The sequence below is a fragment of the Stegostoma tigrinum genome, chromosome 16, assembly GCF_030684315.1.
Source record: "Stegostoma tigrinum isolate sSteTig4 chromosome 16, sSteTig4.hap1, whole genome shotgun sequence".
Classification (NCBI taxonomy): domain Eukaryota; kingdom Metazoa; phylum Chordata; class Chondrichthyes; order Orectolobiformes; family Stegostomatidae; genus Stegostoma; species Stegostoma tigrinum.
The window spans coordinates 12,858,466-12,883,716 of record NC_081369.1 but is presented as its reverse complement, the minus strand read 5'-3'; the positions used below and the strand labels follow the sequence as shown (position 1 = coordinate 12,883,716).

The 25,251-nt window shown below is 41.2% G+C and overlaps 1 protein-coding gene across 2 annotated transcripts in view; it reads left to right on the top strand.

Moving 5' to 3' along the window:
* Positions 1–24,737, top strand: part of gnao1a (guanine nucleotide binding protein (G protein), alpha activating activity polypeptide O, a) — a 221,916-nt gene extending 197,179 nt beyond the window's left edge. The window contains exons 7-8 of one of the 2 annotated variants that reach the window (XM_048546345.2): positions 8,516–8,669; positions 22,951–24,737. In XM_048546345.2, the coding sequence (XP_048402302.1) occupies positions 8,516–8,669; positions 22,951–23,138 (342 nt within the window). In that variant the 3' untranslated portion in view covers positions 23,139–24,737. Of the gene's footprint in view, positions 1–795; positions 6,713–8,515; positions 8,670–22,950 lie in introns of those variants that run through there. The other variant, XM_048546344.2, reaches the window with a different exon arrangement.
* The last annotated feature ends 514 nt before the right edge of the window (positions 24,738–25,251 follow it).

The following is a 25,251-nucleotide window of genomic DNA, read 5'->3' as shown; positions in this document are numbered from 1 at the left end:
TAATGAGTCCATCTTTTCTTGCATGCTGCTTAAGGTATCTGACCAGCTCATGACATCATTCCCTGGAACAATCAACACAAAAAACGAGAAGCACAGTCGTCATGATAGCAACAGTGTGCATTTGTCTCATTCCTTTAGCATAGAAAATATCCCACAGAGCTTCGAGGAGATATAATCAAAATGCTTAAAACGTAGGTTGCAGTTTTTTCTATGGTACTTAGTCCCCTCCGATTGCTGCCAGTTTCCTAACTTGTTTGCACTGCTATCTTTTGCATAGTTTCCGTGGACCCTGAGGGCATTGCCCAAATGAGCAATCTTTATCTGATGTTTGCTCAGCTGCCCATCACGGTCGGATCCTGATCCTGGCCAGTTGTACGTTATGAGGAAGTACCTTATATTGCACCAAGCAGTCATCTTGCTATGAATTTGGATATAGGTTGGCAGAACCTCTGAAAAATATGGAGAAATTATCTTTATCATTGCACCTGCTAGCAATCACAGGGAAATGGGGTAAATCCTACCTTCTTCAACCCAATGATTGTTTGTTAACAGGCACGGCATTTATTAGAGTCTCTGCAAAGGCCTTTGGAAGCCTCTTGGTAATATTTTGACAAAGAAATGGAAAAGAAACTGCGAGACAACCAATTGCTTTAGCCCTGTTACCCGTTGTTTTCAAATCTTTGGCTTGATTTGAAAGGGCTGGTATCTAGCCCCAGATAAGGTATTGCTCAGAAGAACAATCTTAAATATTTCTGATGCTATTCTTTTTCCTCTGTGTTTGTGTCTCTCTTTCAGGCCCCAGCATGTTTGCTGAAGCTGTTTCTTACATTCAGTCCCAGTACGAGAGCAAGAACAAGTCAGCAAGCAAGGAGATCTACACACACATTACCTGTGCCACTGATACCAATAACATCCAGTTTGTTTTTGATGCAGTAACTGATGTGATTATTGCAAATAACCTGAGAGGGTGCGGACTGTACTAGAGTCCGTCAGGCACTGTACAGGTGGCATTTTTGGAGACAATTCTGCCACTGATTTTACTTCACACTACAAACAAAACAGCCAATTTTGCAGCTACTGCTGTTCGGGCTTTGAGCAGAATTGGACAGATTTCGTATTCCCTTGCAAACACACATGGGCCAGGCAGACACTCACCCCAACATGCACTGTGTCTTTGGGGACACAGTTATAGTGCCACTTCTGCATTGATTTTTTTTTTAAATGTACCTCAGTGTGTAAGTGGTACTATAACTCCAGACTTATTGACATCAGGACAACCTGATGGGAGGCCCACTCCAGGAGGTTGTCTCGGGTTGGTTGAAGTTTGCATCAGGTTCTTACTGGTCCTGATCCATTAACCCGTAGACAGCTACTCACATTGTCAGTCGTTCATGCATGCACACCGAGTCTAACACTCAGGAAATGTATACATATTGTAACTGCTTGTATATTTCTCTTTGCGATCAGTACTGGGTATCCTCACATTCTCATTCACTCCCTTCTGTCTTTAGTTCCTGATGTTTTCAGTTTGACTAAATTTATTTACAGGTTCATGGTGCGTGACAAGTTTCTCTAGAAGAAATGTTATATTTCAGAGTCCAGAGCCTGTCATACTCAGTTGCACTTCACTTTGATGGAGAAACTGTTGTCTATTAGGTGTCTCTTGAGTGGTTGGTAAAATTAGTGAAGAGATTTGGAAAGAGATTTCTTAAGGAGTTTCAGCCATGGCTGGCATCGCAGAGCATGGACTGTGCTGTCTATCAGTGACTGAACTTGTGTTTCCCAGTCACCTTGAGGGGCTCCATCAGGTCCAGTCTGTGTAGGACCCTAACTCATGCTGCCTGGTCCATGTAAGATCCCTGTGATGCCAGTATGCAGAATGAAATGGCACCTGGTATTTATAGGCAGAGTCAGCCTGTATCGAGACTGTAGGTGAATGTTGGAACCTGGTATCTACTGATGTTTGCTGTACACAACACAGTTGATCAACTAGTTGTGTTGAGGCCCATTTCAAAAACTTAAATAATTTGCAACACTGTGGCTCTTCTTACTTAGATAATTTGCTGTACTGTGGCCATTCTGGTTCTGCATGTAAAGATGCAGGCTTTACATGCCAGTCAATCGAAGTGGAATCAAAATATGAAATGATAGTCCTTTCAAATACTTTGTTATTCTAACTTATTGAAAGCCAAGTTTGTGTGTGTGCACACAGGGGAGATCCACAAATATTAAAAATATTTATTATAAGTCAAATTATATACTAAAACCTACAATAAATATTAAAAGCTGAAATAATATTACAGTTGAATATCATGGCATTAAATATAATAAATGTAATGTCTGCCCATTACAAATAATTGACCTTCAACAGGAAGTTGATCATTATCATTGAGTTTGGGAGCCTTACTGTTTTGTTGAGTTTTAACACAAATTTCCTCCCTTTCACACTCAGGGCAAGATTTCAGTATTTCTGGCAATGCTGCATATGCTGTACACTGCTTTTGACTGCATGCATGCCCAGACTAGGCTACTTGCTGTCTGGGAACGGAAAGACTCAGAAGTGGCTTTCTTCAATGTTTTAGAGAAGCTTGGGATTTGACCCAGTCCCTGTGAGAATTAACAGGGTCCCACACCAAAGTTTAGGCCAGAGAGCTCTGAGTAAGGAAGAGACAAATTGTGTTTTATATTCAAGTTTACACACAGATGTTCTGTTTATTTTAAGATGTTTCTTTTGCCTGCTATATAATTCCACCTGGGTGTTTTTGTTAACTGGAGAGGGGATACACAGTAGGTAACTGGAGCTTTGAGGCCACAGGAGCAGAACTAGGCCATTCGACTCATCAAGTCTGCTCTGTCATTCTTTGAAATCATGGCCAATAACAATCCTCAACTCCATGGCCCTGTCATTACCCCATAACCCTAGATTCCCCAAATGATTAAAACTCTATCCCTGCCTTGAACATACTTATGACCCAGCCTCAACAACCCTGTTTGTTAAATTATTCCATAGATTCATGACCCTCAGCACAAATTGCTCCTAATTTCTGTCTTAAAGGGGTGACACCTTGCTCAGAGATTATACTGTCTGGCCCTAGATCCTACCACGTATGGAAACACCATATGAGCATCTACACTGACAAGACCCTAAAAATCTTGTGTGTTTCAATAAGGTCTCCTCTCATTCTTCTGAACTCCAACGAGTACAGACCCAATCTTCTCAACCTCCCCACATAAGAAAATCCCTCCATACTCAGAAAAAACTGAGTGAAACTATTCAAGAAAGGAGAGAGGCAGAAAGCAAATAACTACAGGGTGATTAGCCTAACATCTGTTGAAGGGGAAGTATTGAAAGCAGTTACTAAAGATGTAAAAGCAGAATGTTTGGAAATTTATAACATAATTAATCGGTGTTGGCATGGTTTCATGAAATGGAAATCATGTCTAACTAAATTAGTAGAATTTTTTAGGAAAGTCTCAACCAGAGTGGATATAGGGGAACTAATAGATGTGTTATATTTGGACTTCCAGAAGGTGTTCAACGAGGTACCTCGCAAAAGGTTAAATCACATGATAAGAACCTGGGATGTTAGAGGTAGTTTATTAGCAAGGATAGAGAATTGAGCTGTAAACAGCAAGTAGGGACAAGAGGTTTTTTTTTAGGTTGGCAACCATTACCATTGGGTTCCACAGGGATCAGTGCTGGGACCGGAACTATTTCAATGTACATTAATGACTTGGAGGAAAGAAATGAATGCACTGTAGCCAAATTTGCACAAGACACAAAAGTAGCTGGAAAGGCAAGTTGTGAGAGGGAAGAAACAATTTATAGAGAGATATGGATCGGTTGACTAAGTGGGTAAAAAGTTAGTAAATGGAGTACAGTCTGGGGAGATGTGAAGTTGTTCATTTTGGAAGGGAGAAGAAAGAGCAGAATTTTATTTAAATGGATAAAAACTACAGAAAGCTACAACACAAAGGGACTTGACGGTATCTGTACATGAAACATGGCTAACATACAGGTGCAGTAGGCAATCTCCAAGACTAATGAAATGATGGCCTTTATTTCAAGGATTTGGAATATAAGAGTAGACACATCTTAATGCAACTATATAAGGTGTTCTTGAGACCATACCTGGAGTACTGTGAGCAGTTGGTCCCTTTATTTTGGGAAAGATGTCATTTAATTGAAGGCAGTTCAGAGAAGGTTCACTAGGATGATTCCTGTTATGGATGGATTCTCTTGTGAGCAAAGGCTAAACAGGTTGGATCTCTATTCACTGGGGTTTAACAGGATGAAATATGATCTAATTGAAACAGTATTTACCCAGTCAAGCCCCTTAAGAATCCTGAGAGGATGTTTCCCCTCATGGTAGATTCTAGGACCAGAGGGCATAGTCTCAGAATAAAGGGGAGCTATTTTATTCGAAGGGTTGAGAGTCTTTGGAGTTCTTTGTCATAGAGAGCTGAAGGGGCTGAGACCTTCATACATTTAAGGCCGATATTGATAGATTTTGATCAGTATATGAATTAAGGGTTACGGGGAAATCGTACAAAAGTGGATGTGAGAAATGTTGGATCAACCATGATCCTATGGAATAGCAAAGCAGGCTCAAGAGACCAAAAAGCCTACTGCTGCACCTGTTTCTTATAGCCTTAGGGTTTATCCTTCTCTGGACTGCTTCCAATATCTTTCCTTAAATAAGGGGACCAAAACCATTCGGTATTCAAGCTATGGTCTGACCAGTGCCTTGTATAGCTTAAGTAAGACCTCCCTACATTTTACCTCCTTTCCCTTTGAAATAAAGACCAACAGTCCATTCGCCTTTTCAATTACCTGCTGAACTTGGATGCTAGCATTTTTGTGATTCATGCGCAAATCTCTTTGTTTCATAGCATTCTGTAATCTTTCCCCATTTAAATAATGTTCACTTCCTCTTTTCTTCCTATCAAAATGCACAACCTCAAATCTTCCTAAATTATATTCCATCTGTCAACTTTTTGCCCAATCTCCTAAACAACCCAAATCCCTTTCCAGATCCTCTGTGCCATCCTCACCAGCTCCCTGCCAAACTATTTTTGTCATCTGTAAAAAGGAAAGCTATGGTAAGCTGGTGTTCCTTAACTATACTTCATTGAAGGACAGACTAATGAGTAATATAGAATCTGATCTCAATGATCCTGAAGATATGTGTAGTTCACTGCCTCTGACAATGTATGTGGGATTGAACCAATCACTGTAATAAATGCAACAACGCAGCACATAACCTCAGAGTAGAATTTGAGAATGAACAACCAAGCTTGGCCTCTGAGAGTTTCACTTCTTGGATTGACTTCAGCTGTGTTTGATAACGAATGCAACAAATGCTCTCTGATGAAGGGTCTAGGCCCGAAACGTCAGCTTTTGTGCTCCTGAGATGCTGCTGGGCCTGCTGTGTTCATCCAGCCTCACATTTTATTATCTACAATAAATACATCAGCCTGACCAGGATGAGGCTATGGAGGGAAACTTGATACGTAGCAGAATCCTGTATGGGTAGCTGAATGTGAAAACATTTGACCTCAAATTGTCTGACTTAAGGAAAGTGTATCTGACAATGACAAGTATACAAGGTCTATGACTTTGGATAGAATGGTTCAGATATCAAAGTAACACCAACCCACAGGGCTGCTTACTGCTATTCATTTACTAGTTTCACATTTCTGTACAGGTCAAGGAAGGGACTCGTTCATGGTATCTGCCACTGTAGCCCGGAAGTCTTTGGTACTGTTCATTTACTGGAAGCAGGACTGGTAGTTACAGATTAGGAATGATTATTAGTATCAGGCCATTTAATAGCAGTGACATTTGAATACAAAAGGCATTTGTATTTGATAACTGGACTTCCATCCTACATCCTGAGGTAATGATGTTGCTTCGGCGCAAAAGGATAGGACTTGTTATGGTGATTACCACAACAAGCAACAGTGCAGCAGCTACCATAACTAACCTCTCACCAAAGAAACATGTTTAGTGTATCCAGTATGGGATATGTATTGTGGATGGGTTGTAAGAATTTGTCGTTAGTTGATGCCCATTCAGTGTTAAATAATGGTTCAGTTAGTGGTGTTCAGTTGCCGCCTCATTATTAGTCCAAGTGGAGTCACTCTGGAGAGATCTTAAATTATTTTTTTGATGGTTGTTGCTGATGATATAACGTAGTTCCACAGAGTATTAGTGTCTGTCTTCAAGGTCATCTGCCAGCTTCAAACCACCCGTACGGCTCTGCCAAATGTGAATGGTTGAAGGCTGATTGTGTACTTTACCATTGAGAATCAAACACCCTGTGCCATGCTGGTATTCCTTTCAACGTATTAACCACAAACTGAATGACGCCGACGCAGTGCCATAACACAAATAGGAGTGGAGTGCTTCAGGTAAGTGAACCATTTGGAACACTGGTAACCTTTGTCCAAGTGTAATTGGACAAGAACTCCAAGTCTCTTACTCTTAATGTATGTGCCAACTTTCTGTGGCAGTCTCTTAGTCACCTCTGTGTCAGATTTGGAACCATAATGTGAGCTTGTGTGGGTGATTAGGCTAACCTAGTGCTTTATTACATGTGAATGAGGTTGTACTTACAGTCATTTTGTAACAAAGTGAGTCTGTTTATATGGTAGATTGTTATTATTTATTTCTGTTGTTAATGTATTTATTCATAAGATATCAATAAAGTGCCAGCTCTTTCCTAAAATACGTGTTTGCCTCTTCTTTGTGCCTGACCTTATGACGCTCGATTTATTCTTTCATTCATTCTTTAGATCTACGATTCTGAGACGACGAACTGTTCAAACGATTTTTCTCCAGTTTTCAGATTTCAAATCGACGGCAAAAGAAGCCATACCTTTATCCCCCTGATATCTCTAGAACATCCTGTAATATTATTTTGATTGATGTGCTAATTCTGACTAATCACTAACCATCAATGCTAGCCTAAACTGGAATAATGTGTTTTTCTCTGTTTCCAATAGCTCTATCATCTTTCAACATTTAACTTGGATGCTCAATGATTGATGTGGGTTTCATTGATTCTCGCTCCACAAGCCCATTATTTAATTGTACCTGCCTTTTTCCACAGCATCCGAGCCACAATACAATGCTGACTTGTAATAGGATAAGACAGTCTGTAAAGCAAAACTTAGTACCTGACGTTTTATGACTAACAGGGGAGATATGATTGTAGTTGGTCAAAAGTCTGTGAGTTCCTGATTGTGCTCTGATGCTAACGAGTTGTGTTTTTGTGACTTGGGATTGGAGAATGGTTAGGTGTATCGGTGATATATTCAGTTCACTGAATCAAAACTTATTCCAAAAACGCCAGAGCCAATGAAAGCAAATGTTGGGGCTCACATCTACATCCAACTTCCCCTGTACGTCAGCTCCTCAGCTCAAGAACTTCTTGTTATCTTGTTACATTTACCTGCCTTGAGAGGGAGATGTGATCAAATTGGCTGTGTCCTTTGTTGTGGTCCTACTGCTCTGGTGAATCAAAAGTGAAAACCTTGAATGGAGAAGTAAGTTTAGCATTTATAAGATCATCCAAAGTAGCAATGATCTTATCTGCGCATTATTTGGTATTGTGTGCAATGTACCTTCGCAAGGTACAATGTACCTTACCATGTGAATTCTATTCTCCATGTCGCCTACACCCAGTTGGATCTGTGATATTTTACTCTGGGAAGATTTTTTTTGAATGAGTTCAAGGAAAAGCTTCTGAGAATGGTTCCAGCATCAATGAGAGTAGGATAGATCACCAGGACAGATTGAAGAAGTTAGGACTGTTCTTGTTGGACAAGTGAAGGTTGAGGAGAGATTTGATAAAACCATGAATCTGGACTGAGCAGGAAAAGAGAAATTATTGGTGGAAAGATCAAGAACAAGGGGACTCCAGCTTAAGGTCAGATGACAAAAGGAATGAAAGATGACATGAGAAAGACATGTTATAATACTGTGACGGGTTAGGACCAGGAGTGGACCACTGGAGAATGTAGTGGAGCCAGCTTCAATCATGACTTAGAAAAGGGAATTGGATAATTATCTGAATGGAGGAAAGATATTGTGGGGCTACGTGAGAAAGCCGCCTCACTGATTGACTCTTACAGAGACCTGGCATAGATGTGACAGGCTGAGCAGCCTCCTTCTGCACGAAATCATTCTATAATTCTACTTGGAAACCTACAGAGGTCAACAGCAAAGGGCTGAATTGATGAGACAGTTTCTAGAATGATCAACAGGCAATGCTGAAAGTTCAGTTGTTGGAATGTGTGCGACTGTGTGTGTATGTGTGTGTTTACTGCTGTTTGTGTTTGTTCACCTGAACTGAACTGTCTGAACTTATTTGAGAGCTTACTTTTGTCTAATATCTATTTGGCTCATGTTTATTAACTACACACGTTCATACAGTTTCCCCTTTTCTGATGCTAACGAATCCTCCTTCTTTCTCTCTCTTCTTTCCCTTTCCCTTTTCCCTTGCTACAGAACCGCATGCACGAATCTCTAATGCTGTTTGATTCCATCTGTAATAATAAGTTCTTCATCGACACCTCCATTATTCTTTTCCTCAACAAGAAAGACTTGTTCGCTGAGAAGATCAAGAAGTCGGCTCTTACAATCTGCTTCCCTGAGTATACAGGTAGGAGTTTTATGAAATTAAACTTGCCCTTCCTTTGTTTCACAGCAGCAACTCTCTCTCCGAGTGCATGGTTTTGTATTTCTAGCTTTGTCCAACATAAATCATTCATTCACTTCAACTAACCCCTCTCGTTTTCAAGGTTAAAGGTCACATGTCATCAGAAGTTTCTGACCTATTAACCACAGATGTATGTATGTGTGTGAGTGAGTGTGTATGTGTGTCATTCCACAACATTGTAAAATGAGTGATGGTGAGTAAAATGAGTGATGGTGAATCAGCGATAGTGGGAATCAGCAGCTTGTTGAACATCTCATTGTTATTCCATTGAAGTCAATCCGGAGAGATGCAGGACAGACTGCAATTTGGCTATCAGCCATTTCACACCGTCAACGTTACAAATCGACCCGCTTTGTGTGAAAAATCACACTTTAGTGTCTTTGAAGTGTTTCAATCAGGCTGCAGTGTGTTAATAGACCAATCATCATCTTTTTTTGTTAATTTGTCAAGCATTACGATCTATTCCACCATTTATTGCCAATCCCTAATAAGAGCTGCCTTCTTGAACTGCAACATCCATGTGGTCTAGGTGCATAAAGTGTTGTTAAGGACGGAATTACAAGATTTTGAATGAGCGACACTGAAGAAACGCTGATATAGTTCAAAGCCAAGATGATGTGTGGCTTGAAGGAATTTGCAGCTAATCATGTTCCTGTGTATGTGCTGCCTTTGTCCTTCTAGGGGGTAGAGGTCATAGGTTTTGAAGATACTGTTTAAGGACCCTTGGAGAGTTGTTGCGGCACATCTTGTAGATGGTACACACTGCTGTTGCTGCAAATTGTTGGTGAAGGTAGGAAATGTTGAAGGTGTTGGATGGGATGCCAGTTATGCGGGCTGCTTTGCCTTAAATGGTGTTGACTATTTTTCAATCTTGTTGAAGCTGCACTCATCCAGGCAGTGGAGATTTAGAGTCATAGAGTTTGTACAGGACGGAAACAGACCCCTCAGATCACCTTGCCCATGCCAATCAGGTATCCTAAATTAATCTAGTCCCTATGGCCAACATTTGGCCCATATTTCTCTAAACCCTTCTAATGCATATAGTCATGCAGATGCCTTTAAAATATGGTAATTGTACCAGCTTCCACCACTTCTTCTGGCAGCTTGTTTCATACACATATCACCTTCTGCATGAAAAAGTTGCCCCTTTGGTCCCTTGTATATCTTTCCCTTCTCACCTTAAACCTAGTTTTGGACTCGCCCACCCCAGGGAAAAGACCTTGGTTATTCACCCTATCCATGCCCCTCATGATTTTATAAACCTCTATAAGGTCACCCTACAGCATCCAACACTCTAGGGAAAATAGCCCTAGCCTATTCAGCGTCTCCCTACATCTCAAACCCAGCAACATCTTTGTAAATCCTTTCTGCACTCTTTCAAGTTTCACAACATCCAGGGAGACCAGAATTGAATGCGGCATTCTAAAATTGACCTGACCAATGTCCTGTACAGCCACAACATGACTTTCCAATTCCTATAGTCAAGGCATTGACCTCTCTATTACCTTCCTGACTCGTGCCTTCTAAGTGGTGAACAGGCTTTGAGCTGTCAGGTAATGATTTACTAATCTTTGATCTGCTCTTGTAGTTGCAGTATTTATATGGCTAGTCCAGTTCAATTTCTGGTCAGTTGTAATAGCCAAGACATTGATAATGGTAAGTCCAGCAATGGTAAGCCCATGGAGTTTTACAAGATAATCATTTGATTCAGCCTTGCTGGAAGTGGTCCTTGCCTGGTACTGTAATCTTTTGATATTAGTTCGGGAACAAGTATGCAACTCAAAAGGGATGGGAGGAGTTTCCATTCTGAGGGCTTCGATAACATTTAGACTGACTTCCAAAAATAGCAAATGTCTATTCACCACGGAATGATAATGTTATTTTTATAGCCGTTCTTTTTTGTGTGCGCCTATGTTTCTTATTCTTGTATCTTTGAGTACATTTGTCCTTTGTTTAGACTGTGGTCTGTGTATCTTTCTATAAGGATAAATTTGTAGTTGTGGAGTTGCACTTTTCTGTATATGTGTATAAAATTTCGTTTCTGTAATTGTATTTCTGTGCATTTGCTTGTGTCCACATATATATGACAGGCATACACCTGCACAATGTTTGTACATACACATACCACTGTGTACCTTGCTTGTGTATCTGAGGATATGTATCTGGGAATTACTGCCAGAAACCAGTCCTTTAGGAGGATTGTGTCCTGGAGCCAGGCCTACAGTTGGAATTGACCAGCCCAGGCCCTGTCTTCAATAGTTGACAGGAGCTAGGCCCAGGTGTTACTGTTCATAGAGTCATAGACTTCGACAACAAGGAGACGACCCTTCGGCCCGAATGGGTCCATGCTGACCAAAATGTCCATCCACGCTAATTCCATTTCCCTGCACTTGGCCCATATCCTTCTAAACCTTTCCTATCCATATATTCATCCAAATGCCTTTTAAATGTTGTTAATGTAATCTCAGGCTCTACTACTGGCAGCTCATTCTATATGTGTACCACCCTCCATTTAAAAAAAATAGTTGCCCCTCAGGTTCCCTTGCATTCTTTCCCGTCTTACCTTAAACTGATGCCTTCTAATCCTTGGTTCCCCAATCCTGGGAAAATGACTGTGCGCATTCACCCTATTCATACCTCTCATGATCTTATACACTACTTTTCAGATCCAACTCCTCAGTGTCCTACGTGCTGAAGAAAAAAGTCCTAGCTTGTCCCTCTGCCTCTCCCTCTAACTCAGTCCCTTGGGTCCTGGCAACATCCTTATAAATTTCATCTGCACTCTTTGCAGTTAAATAACATCCTTCCTATAGCAAGGTGACCAAAACTGAACACAATACTCCAAGTATGGCCTGACCAACATCCTGTACAACTGCAACATAACTTCTCAACTTCTGTACTCAGGGCCCTGACTGATGAAAGTTGGTGTGCCAAAAACCTCCTTCGCTGCTCTGTCTACCTGTGACTCCACTTTCAGAGAACCGTGCACCTGTGCTGCAAGGTCCCTATGTTCCACTACACTCCTTAAGGCCCCTACCATTCATCATGAAACTCTTACTTTGATTTGACTTTCCAAAATGCAACACCTCACATTTATCTATATTAAATTCCATTTGCCGTTTCTCTGCCCAGCTGAGCAAGATCTTGTTTCAATTTCTGATGACAATCCTCATTCCATAATACCACTATTTTAGTGTCATCCACGAACTTATGAATTCTGCCTTGTACATCCTCATCCAAATCACTGATATAGATAACAAACAACAATGAGCCCAGCACCAAGTCCTGAAGCACACTACTGGTCACAGGCCTCCAGTCCGACAAGCTTCTCTCTGCCTACCATTAAGCCAATTGTGTGTCCAATTTCCCAACTCTCCCTGGATTCTTTAATTCTGAAGCTTTAAATGGGGCTGCAGGTAGGAGGCATGTGCAGGAGGATGGAATGAGAATACAAGATGTTTGGGGGCAGGGGAGCAGAGGCTACAAAAGGGAGAGCACTATTTTAAACGTGTCGGCAAAATAATATTCAACTAACTGGCATTCAGGAAAACTTGAAAATCTCTGAGGTAATGAATTCCTTGCAAATTGTTGTGAATCTCCAGCTTAAGAATGCAAATATTCAGCATTGACCACATGAAGAAAATGTAGTGGCTGGTACTTTAAAGAAAAATTCAATTGTCATATTTAAGTTTGAAATTGAAGTCAGAGGTGCAGTAAAAAGTATAAAACATTTTTTTAACATGTTCCGGCTTTGTGCACATGCGGCACGTTAGCGTGACCTGATCTGTCTGTGAAAGGTAATTTGGGCTGATGTCAATTTTTGTGTAGAGATGTCTGAGTTATTTTGAAAAAGGCTTTTATTGTTAACTTATTCACTTGAATCAGTTTAATTTATTAGACACCAATATGTTTAATGCTTTCCTTGTGTGTTGTTGGTTTAAGCTTATTTGAGGATTAATAATTGAAGATCTTGCTGAGTTCTTATAACTCTGCTTTTACGTGAGCCCGGAAATCCCACATTAAAACAAACACCAAAAGTATTGTCACTTTAACAACTGCAACACCTAATCAATGAGTTAGCGAGAATGAGAAAATAGACCTAAGATCCAAAACAAAAACTCTCAAGTGAATATTAAAAGCTCTTCAACAAATTGTTTTGAGATACAGCCGGTTCAAAGAATGGAGCTGTTTGCAAACTATGAATATCTGAATTTTATACAATTATCTGACAAATCCATGGATGTATAGTTTATCTAATTCACATCTGCACTTTCAATGGTCATAGAGGCATTGCGTACAAAACTAAAGAAACTTTGCTGAACCCATATCAAACTATTTAACCCATGTGACTATGGTTTATGATTCTGCATACCAGAAGGATGTAAACATTTTGTTGAGATATCAGAAGACCGCTGTAAGGACAAGGGATTACAGAGAAGCCCAGTTGTTCTCCTTAGAGCCAAGAAGCCTGAAGGGGACTTATTGGAGGTGTGTAAAATCATGAAGCATTTAGATGGAATAAATAAAAACTCTTTCCAATAGTTAAAGGATCAATAACAAGATGGCTCAGATTTAACTTCCTAAATCAATTGGTAAAAGAACCAGAGGGAATGTGAGGAAAACCTTTCACACTTAGATCATTAGGATTTGGAATACATTCCATCCATAATACTGTGATGGTACACAATATAATGCCAGACATCCTACTTGTGTACTCTAACTCTGTCGCAATGAAGGTCTAGGATGCTGTATACAGAATCAACATGGATAATGGTACAATATAGGAAGAGAAATGGTGAAATTCTGAATGGCAAAAATAAGTATTGCTTGTCTTAGTTCTGCCAAATAAAAAGAAAGTAATAATGCAGGGAGCCTGGATATAATTGTGAAATTGCAATTAATACATACCTAACGTCAATGTCAGAATAGGAAAGATTGATGGAGGAAGCAAAGGTAATTATAGAGAATTGAAAACCTACAACAGTGAGATAAAAGGAGATCTGACACAAATTAACTGGTTAGAAAACAGTTTGGAAAGCAAAACCTTGACAGGAAAGGAGCAGAGTACAAGGTTAATATATTCTTAAGACCAAAAGAAGGTGAATTGAATCTATTTATATATGGATAAGTAGAAATTTAAAGTACTGAAAAAGTCTCACATTTGTACAGCACTTCTTTTAATCTCAGGACGTAATAAAGCACTGAACAGACAATGAAGTGTTATCGAAGTACCGTCACTGTTGCCATTTGGAATCATGGCAACAAAATTTCCCACAAACAACAATGTGATAATAATCAGATATTCTTTGTTGTGATGCTGTTCAGCAGATGAATATTTGCCAAAAAAGGTGGCATTGGGTTATTTCTGTCCACCGCTGAGAACAAGAGCAGGACTCAACTTCACATCTCATCTAAAAGACTGACAGCCTAACACTCCGATGCAGTACTGTCTAAATTCTGTCTCTGAGACAGATGGGCTATCAGATGTGGCCAACAGTTAAAAAGCTTAAACTTTGAAGAAAGACATAGGGCTTACTATCATAGATCATAGAATCCCTACAGTGTGGAAACAGGCCCTTCAGCCCAACAAGTTCACACTGACCCTCAGAGCATCCCACCCAGGCCCATCCCCTTGTAGCCCATCTAATCTACACATCCCTGAACATTATGGGAAATTTAGCATGGCCAGTCTACTCAGCCTGCACATCTTTGGACTGTGGGAGGAAACCCACGCAGACATGGAGAAAACAAGCAAACTCCACACTCAGAATCACCCGAGGGTGGAAGCGAACTCAGGTTCCTGGTTCTGCGAGGCAGCAGTGCTAACCACTGAGCCACCGTACCATGACTAATTTTTACAATTAGTTTTTGTTATTAATGCTTGAGTAAAGTCATTCAGCCCTTAAACAGATGTCTTTAACAAGCTGTGTATAGGTGTAATTTCTGTTTCTCCAAATAGCTCTTTCTCTCATCTTTCAAGATTTTATAGACTCTAGAATAGGCCCCATAGAATGATGACTTGCTAACGTAACCCCACTATTTTTTTAGTGCTAGATTGATAGAAAACAGGAACAAAGCAGAGGTGCTTCAGTGTAATTTGGACAGGCTGAGTCAGTGGGGAAGTGCATGGTAATCTCTTGCATAGGACCTTGTTGAAAGTTTTCTGAAAGCCCATGTAAACCACATTCACTTGCTCCATCTTATCAACTCTACTGGTTACATCTGAAAATTCCAGTCAGTTTGTCAAAATGATTTCCCTTGTGTGAATCCATGCTGACACTATATAATCCTGTCAATGTAGTAAACCTTTTGTAGTGGTCTCTTAACAATTTCCCTGTTACTAAAGCCAAGTTAATTGGTCTTTAATTCACTGGTCACTAAAATTCATTAAAACTGGTCTGTAAAAATAAAGCACATGGGAATGGGGGAAGCGTACTGATCTGGATAGGGAACTGGTTGGCAGACAGCAAACAAAGAGTAAAAATAAATGGGTCTTTGAGTGGCAGGCAGTAACTGGTGGGGAACAGCAGGGATCAGTGATTAGAACAGAGCAATTAGATAAAGAAACAATATAAAGAAAATCAGAAGGAACCTATGAAAGGTAATTTGGACAAAAACAAGAGTAAAGGAAAAGTTTGGTGGAATATAAAAATAAAATAGAGCATATAGTACCACTAAGCTAAAGGAGGGAGCATAAGGTGGAAATATGATAGTAATATCAACTGATAGTTTTACTCACCTCCACCGTCATTTGCAAACATTAATGTATATAGATACACGAGGGAAGGATATGAAAATTTGTCAGAATTGTAGAATGGAAACTGGTTATGAAATGCTCTAGATGAATAAATCACAGGACTATAAGGGCTGCAGCTTTGGCTACAATGATGAGCTTGCAGTATCCCACTGTGCACTAGCAGCATGCTCATTCACAACAAGTTAGATTGTGAGTCAGTACAGCCTTAGTAAACATGTGCTAACAGGTCGACAGCCCCTTTGACAGCTCTTCCATTGACCTCCATGTTGACAGGCCACAGCTGCTGAATTTGCAGCTTGTTCTGCTGAACATTGGAATGTACCTCACTGACACTATAGTCATTCATCTTTTTGATAGTTGTTAATTATGGCCACGTTCAAAGCTCACACTTCGATCTGCTTTTGCAGACTTAGCAAAATGCCAAGAGTGTTATTTCTTTTACATTCATACACCAGGCTTCATTTTCCTGGATGCTGTTAGCAGTTAACCTTGCAATTGCGCCATTCAAGCTCGTGCTTAACTTCTTACAAACTGTCTGTAGCAAATAATATGGATCTTCCTCAGCCAGTTTAAAATTAATTGTTCTGTCATTGTTGTTAATCGAAAGATCATTCAATTTAGTACCCTGCACAGCTGTAGGTCCTCATAGAGAATTTTACAACCAATGAAAGCACACCTGAAGAGCACTGTTACTTATAATGTTGGAAATATAGAACATAGAACATAGAACAGTACAGCACAGAACAGGCCCTTCAGCCCACAATGTTGTGCCGACCATTGATCCTCATGGATGCACCCTCAAATTTCTGTGACCATATGCATGTCCAGCAGTCTCTTAAATGACCCCAATGACCTTGCTTCCACAACTGCTGCTGGCAACGCATTCCATGCTCTCACAACTCTCTGCGTAAAGAACCTGCCTCTGACATCCCCTCTATACTTTCCACCAACCAGCTTAAAACTATGACCCCTCGTGCTAGCCATTTCTGCCCTGGGAAATAGTCTCTGGCTATCGACTCTATCTATGCCTCTCATTATCTTGTATACCTCAATTAGGTCCCCTCTCCTCCTCCTTTTCTCCAATGAAAAGAGACCGAGCTCAGTCAACCTCTCTTCATAAGATAAGCCCACCAGTCCAGGCAGCATCCTGGTAAACCTCCTCTGAACCCTCTCCAAAGCATCCACATCTTTCCTATAATAGGGCGCCCAGAACTGGACGCAGTATTCCAAGTGCGGTCTAACCAAAGTTTTATAGAGCTGCAACAAGATCTCACGACTCTTAAACTCAATCCCCCTGTTAATGAAAGCCAAAACACCATATGCTTTCTTAACAACCCTGTCCACTTGGGTGGCCATTTTAAGGGATCTATGTATCTGCACACCAAGATCCCTCTGTTCCTCCACGCTGCCAAGAATCCTATCCTTAATCCTGTACTCAGCTTTCAAATTCGACCTTCCAAAATGCATCACCTCGCATTTATCCAGGTTGAACTCCATCTGCCACCTCTCAGCCCATCTCTGCATCCTGTCAATGTCCCGCTGCAGCCTACAACAGCCCTCTACACTGTCAACGACACCTCCGACCTTTGTGTCGTCTGCAAACTTGCTGACCCATCCTTCAATTCCCTCGTCCAAGTCATTAATAAAAATTACAAACAGTAGAGGCCCAAGGACAGAGCCCTGTGGAACCCCACTCACCACTGACTTCCAGGCAGAATATTTTCCTTCTACTACCACTCGCTGTCTTCTGTTGGCCAGCCAATTCTGTATCCAAGCAGCTAAGTTCCCCTGTATCCCATTCCTCCTGACCTTCTGAATGAGCCTTCCATGGGGAACCTTATCAAATGCCTTACTGAAGTCCATATACACCACATCCACAGCTTGACCCTCATCAACCTTACTAGTCACATCCTCAAAAAATTCGATAAGGTTTGTAAGGCATGACCTACCCGTCACAAAGCCGTGTTGACTGTATTTGATCAAGCCATGCTCTTCCAGATGGTCATAAATCTTATCCCTCAGAATCCTTTCTAACACCTTGCAGACGACAGACGTGAGACTTACCGGTCTATAATTGCCGGGGATTTCCTTATTTCCTTTCTTGAAGAGAGGAATTACATTTGCCTCTCTCCAGTCCTCAGGTACGACTCCAGTGGAGAGCGAGGATGCAAAGATCTTCGCAAGTGGCGAAGCAATTGCATTTCTCGCTTCCCAAAGCAGCCGAGGACAAATCTGATCCGGGCCTGGCGACTTGTCAATCTTAATGTTTGACAAAATTTTCAGTACATCAGCTTCCTCTATCTCTATCCATTCCAGCATGCACACCTGCTCTTCAAAGGTTTCATTCACTACACAGGTCGTTTCTTTCGTAAAGACAGAAGCAAAAAACTCATTTAGGGCTTCCCCTACCTCCTCAGGCTCCACACACAAGTTCCCTATGCTATCCCTGATCGGCCCTACTCTTTCTTTGACCATTCTCTTATTCCTCACGTAAGTGTAAAATGCCTTTGTGTTTTCCCGGATTCCTTCTGCCAAGCCTTTCTCGTGCCCCCTCCTGGCTCTCCTCAGACCATTTTTGAGCTCCTTCCTTGCCTGCATGTAATCCTCTCTAGCTGAACTTGACCCTAGCTTCCTCCACCTTATGTAAGCTACCTTCTTCCTTTTCACTAGAAGCTCCACCGCTCTCGTCATCCAAGGTTCCTTTATCTTACCCCTTCTTGCCTGTCTCAGAGGGACATATTTACTCATCACTCCCAACAACTGTTCCTTAAACCATCTCCACATGTCTATAGTTCCCTTACCATGGAACAACTGCTCCCAGTCCATGCTTCCTAACTCGTGTCTAATCGCATCATAGTTTCCTCTTCCCCAATTAAATATCCTCCCATTCTGCCTAATCCTCTCCTTCTCCATAGCTATGTAGAATGAGAGAGTGTTATGGTCACTATCACCAAAATGCTCTCCCACCACAAGATCTGATACCTGCCCCGGCTCGTTTCCGAGCACCAAGTCTAGAATGGCCTCTCCCCTCGTCGGCCTGTCAACGTATGGCATCCAATTTGATCTAGTAAACTCCCACTAACAATGTGATATTTATGATCAAAAAAAAAGTTGCTGGAAAAGCTCAGCAGGTCTGGCAGTATCTGTGAAGGAGAAAACAGTTAATGTTTCGGGTCCAGTGACCCTTCCTCAGTTCTGAGGAAGGGATTTTCCAGCAACTTTGTTTTTGTTCCTGATTTACAGCTTCCACAGTTCTTTTGGTTTTTAATGTGATATTCATGACTACTTTGATTCTTAAATGTTGGTTGAGGGCTAAATATTGGTTTAGACACCAGGTTGTGTAGAGGAGGTGGGGGGAGGGCTTCTACTGTTTTGGATCATTGCCAAAGGTCTTTCATATCTGAGAGGAGAAATGGAGCTTTGGCTTCATGACTCATCCAAAAGATGGCCCCCTCCAATAATACAGAACTCTCTCAGCAGCGAAACTTGAACCCACGATATTCTGGTTCAGAGATATAAGTGCTGCCCATTGAAACACTGCTACCACAAACCTGCTGAGGAAGATCAATATTATTAGCTATGCAGTCAGAGGGTTAACATGAAAGGTGAGCTAATGTATCTCCGTCACGAGTGATGAAAGTTTTGGAGTGTTCTACATTGTATGTTGGGGAATCCATTCTATGCATAACAATGTTGGTAGCTGGTTCAGTTGTCATGTTCATCAGTTATATTCCAAGTGATCTGTTGAAAGCCCAGAAATGTTTCTGATATACATTGTTCTCCAGAAAAGATTTCATACAAACAAGGAACAGCAGAAGGCGACTTAACACTTCAAATGACTGATCTGATTTTGGCCTGAATTCTACATTTGTGTCTATCCCCAATATCTTTCATCCCCTTGGTAATCAAGAATCTATCTACTTCCGCCATTAAAATAAAATTTAAAGATTCTGCATTCCTTTGAGGAAGGGGATTGCAAAGACTCATAACTCTCTGAGAGAAAGATGTCTCCTTGTCTCTATTTTAAATGGATGATCACTTTATTCTAGATTCATCTTCTCAACATCTACCCATTCAAGTTGCCTCAGGATCCTGTTTCAATTAAGTTATCTCTGAGTCTTTTAAACTTCAGAGCATATAGGCTGGGTCTCTCTAGCTTGTCTCATAAGGCAGTCCAGCCAGGGTAGTGAAGGTGATGTTTGGCACGCTTGCCTACATTGGTCAGAGCATTGAGTATAGGAGCAGGAACGTCATGTTATGGCTGTGATGGGGCCACTTTTGGAATACTGCACATTATTCTAGTCACCCTGCCATAGGAAGAATGTTGTTAACTTTTCCTGTAAGCTTTCTAGTTTGTCACCCGGACCAGAGGGTTTGAGTTATAAGGAGAGGCTGGATAGATTGGGGCATTTTTCCCCCTGGATTGTCGGATGCTGAGGGATGACCTTATGGAGGTTTATAAAATCGCAAAGGGCATGGATGCAGTGAATAGCCAAGGTCTTTTCACCAGCTTGGGGGAGTCCAAAGCTAGATACCATAAGTTTAAGGTGAGAAGGGAAAGATTTAAAAAGAACCTGAGGGGTAATTTTTTTCACACCAAGGGTGATGTATATATGGAATAAGCTTCCACGGAAGTGGTAGAGGTGGGTACAATTACATCATTTAAAAGACATTTGGACAAGTACATGAATAGGAAGAGGGATGTGGGCCAAATACAGGCAAATGGGACTAGTTCAGTTTAGGATACCTGGTTGGCATGGATGATTTGGACCAAAGGGTCCATTTTGTGCTGTATGACTCTATGCTTTTATTAGGCAAGTGAACCTTCTCTGAACTGCTTCCAATGCATTAACATCCTTCCGTAAGTGCAGTGACTAGTACTGTACACAATACTGCAGATACAGTCTCACCAGCGCCCTGTATAACACAAGCATAACTACTCATGCATTCAGTTCCCCTCACAATAAACCATGACTTTTGGCTGATAGTGGTGGATGTTCAGGATAAAAAATTGGCTGGGGGAAACTCCCTGTCCCCTTTTGACACCCCCTCAAAAAGACTCACCTCTAATTTTGAGTTCAGTGGAACAGGCAACTGTGGCTACAATCCGGGCATCATAACTGGTGCCATAGTTTGGTTCCACTGCATTTCTCTGCGGTTTTTTTTGTTTGGAACTCAAATCCTCATCTCTCAGGACATGTAAATGACTAGAATGCTGTGCATTGAAGCTTCAGTTCAGATGTAACGTAAAGAAAGTAATGTTCAAATAAAGAAACCACACAGGAACAAGGCATTCACATGTGGAGAACCAAGTGGAGGGAATAAATTTTCAAAGCTCCATTTGGGCTCCAGCGCTTAGATACTCAGTGCCACATTATTGCTGCGTTGGCAGTGCCAGATAATCCTTCGAAGACAGGACAAGAAAAAGGCTGTGTGAAGGCCCAGTGACTACTGTACATTTGGGAAGGCTTTATTGCAGCTGATAATTGCATGATTACAGTCATTAACAGTGAGATTTTACAACAGCACATCCAACTGTCACACAAATATAATTGAGTATGCCACCACAAACCAGCTTCTTGTAAATGCAGCAATATGCTGATATAGAAAGCCAGATACCCCTCATTGTTACCAGGGGTTCTAATGTTTAACGATATATATAACCAATGTTCCTTGTAAGTGACAGTGTACCTGCTTGGCATTTCCATGCACACTGATTGACATGCCAACATATTGACTTAGTTACTGCTGTGCTCAAACTTCAAGAAAACTTAGCGGGACCATAGCATATTGCCCTTCCTCTCTGTCTCCAGCCAACAAATAAATCTTTTCCTAAGGTTTTGGAGTAGATCTGTAACTCGGGTTGTGGGTGTTGAGGTTGGTTGGCTTGCCAACAAACAAACCAGCTCAGCGAGCCAACCAACCTCAAAATCTTCTTCTAAAATGAACTTCATTCATAGAATTTCCAAAGGTGCATACCAAAGCATACATCAAAATATTTCAGATTGAAAATTGCAGTGCAGTGGAATTCACTCTTTCTTCCATTGGGAAGTTCAACTGTGAACTGCTTCAATAACATTTCAGTATCCTTGATACTTCCTATTTACACGTCAGGCATTCAGCCCAAAGGGTTCCACACAGTTTCCAGTCCCTTGGTGTACTATGGATGAATGGCTTTAGATTGTGACCATTCCTCACAGCACCTCTCCAGAACTGTACCAAATGTTACTGCATCCCTTAGCTCACAACCTGAACTCTGGGTCTGTCAGTCTGCAACACCTGGTCATGGGCAAGTCTTTGCACTGTAAGATCCCATATTTTTGGCAGAGCGAAGGGTCTCTTCCTCCAGTTTGATGATTCTCCAGCCGCTGTTGATGTTTACCTCTGCATTTCCTTGGGAACAAAGAGCAGAGAGTCCTGTATCACTGACCCTGCCCCATGGTGACCCATGACATAAACCACTGCATCTCTCCAGACTTGCCTTCCAAAGGTACTTTGTTTATTGAGTGAAATAATTCAGCAAGTAAATTTCTCTTTCCATTCACTTACATCTGGCAATTCAGCCATAGCAATGAATCCAGACCCACTGGATAGACTGATTTTTTTTTTGTTGTTAAAACTGTAGGTGCTGGGCACTTCATTTAGCATTTCACAGTCACCATGCAGACTCCTTAACATTTCCAAAACTTCTCGACATCATTCTGTCTGATTTATATTATTACAGATCAGTGTCAACAATTCCTGAAATCACAACAGAGCCATGATGTTGATCAACAGCCCTTTATGCTGTTATGTAACATCGTAATTTATTGTTTCACTAAGTTAAATCACGCTGAAGTGGTATTTCAGATGTTGGAGTATGACTGGATTTAATTGAGATTGACGTAATGAATTTTACTGGATTTATATCGCTCTATCGTGGCCAATTGTTAACCATTTTGAAGCATTTGGTGTAGAAACGATTGGTCTTAGCATTTATTTTTTTCGTAGAAATGCCTTTCTGGAAGCTGGTGTCTGCCACCAGGCCTCTCAGAGAGTGAGAGATGTAAGATTGAAGCCGGTAATTGTGAAGCACCACACATTGGAGAGGAAAATGGTCACTGCAGGTACTCCATAACATAGCTCAGAACACTAAAAAAACCTTCCAGTCACCTCACATTTCAGACTCAACCTTTCCAACCATTGCAGACCAGCAATAAGCAAGGCTGTAGAATCTTGGACAGTCAAAGCAACAGGAGCACAAATCAAAGGAAGGCATGCTTGAATTGGTTAGTACTCTGACCAGAACTAAAGTAGCCATTTGTGATTCAACCAGTGCACTGTGCCAACTGAGGATTGGAAAGTGGTCAGAATTCTTTGTGGATTGATGGTTTGCCCAACAAGGTTGTGTTTAAAATCTAGAGATGTGTTTGTTGTACCATTCCTTGCACTGAAGGCTATTTTGTTCCATTTTACCCTTGCCTTTAGGCCCTAACACTTATGAGGATGGTGCAGCCTACGTCCAAGCACAATTTGAAAGCAAGAACCGCTCTCCCAATAAGGAGATCTACTGCCATTTGACCTGTGCTACGGATACTGGCAACATCCAAGTGGTCTTCGATGCCGTCACTGACATCATCATTGCCAACAATCTCCGAGGCTGCGGCTTATACTGACTCTACTGTCTAGAGGCAAATTTGGTGATGATAATTGAATGCAAGTTGGTAAATAAAGGCATAACGTATATAATTCTTTTTAGTTATCATAAGCTGCCAACAGAACTAGACTCCTGAAACCCACAGCCTTATCACAAACTTGTACACTGTTAACACTGTACTTCACTGGACCTTCTGCTTTCAAGACAGAAATTTTACAAAAATCTTTTTAAAACAATACACACATTCCCCCACACCCATCCCTGGACAGACAAGCCCTTTTCTAGGTAACATGTCTGCCTGTTTTTAACACATGGCCTGTAGGCTGGAATCAGTGTGACACACTTACCTTCCAAGCACAAGGCTTGAGTTTCCAGTGTTTAGTTCCGTGGCAGCTCTTTGACTAATATGTTAGGAAACCTGAGGACGCACAGGACAGCACCATATCAGCTGCATTGAGCCTCCCTCTTCATATAGTGGAATGGAACGGCCCTGAGTTAAGCACAGCAACAGCCTTGGAGCTTTCCACTCTGACCGAGGGAGGAGAGGGGCTTCCGTTTACTAAAAGCTTGAAGGTCTATTTTTTTTTGCCAGACAAGTTGTTTTTTAAATTTTCTTTTGATTGACCTTACCAGTGCCAACCAGCCCCACCATCCGTTCCTTCCCCCACCCCCAACCTCTCTTGTACCCCTCCTCTCCCTTTGGTGAGCTTGTGAAAATGGCTTTAGACAAGTTGGTGACCTGATAAATGTTTCTCTTCCTCCCTCCCCTCAGAGTGTGCATGAAGAATCTCTTGTGTGTTTTGTGTGATGGGAAGGTTCCCTCAGCCTCTCTTTCTGCAGACTGTATAATGGACTATCCTGGTGCCCTTATGTACAGATAGCATGATCTTTGGCCTTTGTGAGACACAGCCTTCCTACACGGTCAGTTCAACATTCTGAAAACTGAATGGTGGTTGTGTGTTTCAGTAGAATGCTGTAGATCTGGTTTTAGCCAAGTCTTTAAAAGTAGAAGCTAAAATAATAAATTATTTAAAAAAATCCATTTCTTGTGCTTTGTAGCTTCAAAAAGGTTATTTTTTTCCCTTTTTTTTAAAAGGAAAAGATTAAGGAAATTTTGCTGAGAGGTTGTGTACAACACTCGGATTAGTTAAGCCAAGTCAATGTTTTGGATTTTACTGGTTCAGCACTGCTTTGGTTACTCTTTAGCCTGACGTCCTGCATTTGCAACATCTTTACTCAGCCTGGAGTCTTTCAGCCCACACGCTGGACCCCGACTGTCCTTCAGGGCAGTGCAACTGTACAGTAACAACAAAACTGTTTAGACTTACCTTAGTTTTAATTGTATTGGGATTAAAAAAATAAACTTGTTCACCCTCCAGGTTTGTATAGAAAAGCACAGCTCTCACTGGCCAAGTAGGTGCAGTAAAGATGTCCCCCATTTGACAATATTTGCTATGATACTGTGTAATATATAAGTTAGGCTTCCTTTTCTTCTCGGTGAACGTCTGTGCTGCTATTTCTTCTTTTTAGTGAATGGTGTTTTCTCCTGTGGGATGTTAGTGACGCAAACACCTCGAATGTAGTGTTTACATTAAAGCCACAGTTTTCATGACCAATATTGTTTGTCATTTCCTAGTTTGATTGAAACAAGGTTGCACCCCACTGTCTCATTTCTGAATAACTCGTGACCTTTAAACGCTGACAGCGAACCAGCTTGTAGGAAAATGGTGGCCGTCCATGGCGGAGGCCTTTCTACATTATTTATTGATTCGTTTCTTGCTGGTGTCTGTTCAACGTGGCCAGTCTCTTTTACAGATGATGGAATATTCATGTGTAGCTCTTCAATAAAGAGGAAATTTGTCAGTAACACCCAGTGTCCACACCTCTGGTTTTCAGATTACAGTTGTTCCTTCATTTTGTGCTTTTGGTCATTTACTTGGTGCGTTTGTGGTGTTTCAAACCTGCTGTTGCAATGTGTGTTTTCCTGCAGTTACTGCCTTGTCCATTGAGTGGTGTTGCTGAAACTCCATTCCCTAATGGGCAATGGCACAATGCCGTAAACCAAAGACACGCCTTCAATTCCTTTTTTATTCTGTTGCACCGTTCAAAAGCTTTGAATGACACTTCCTCTG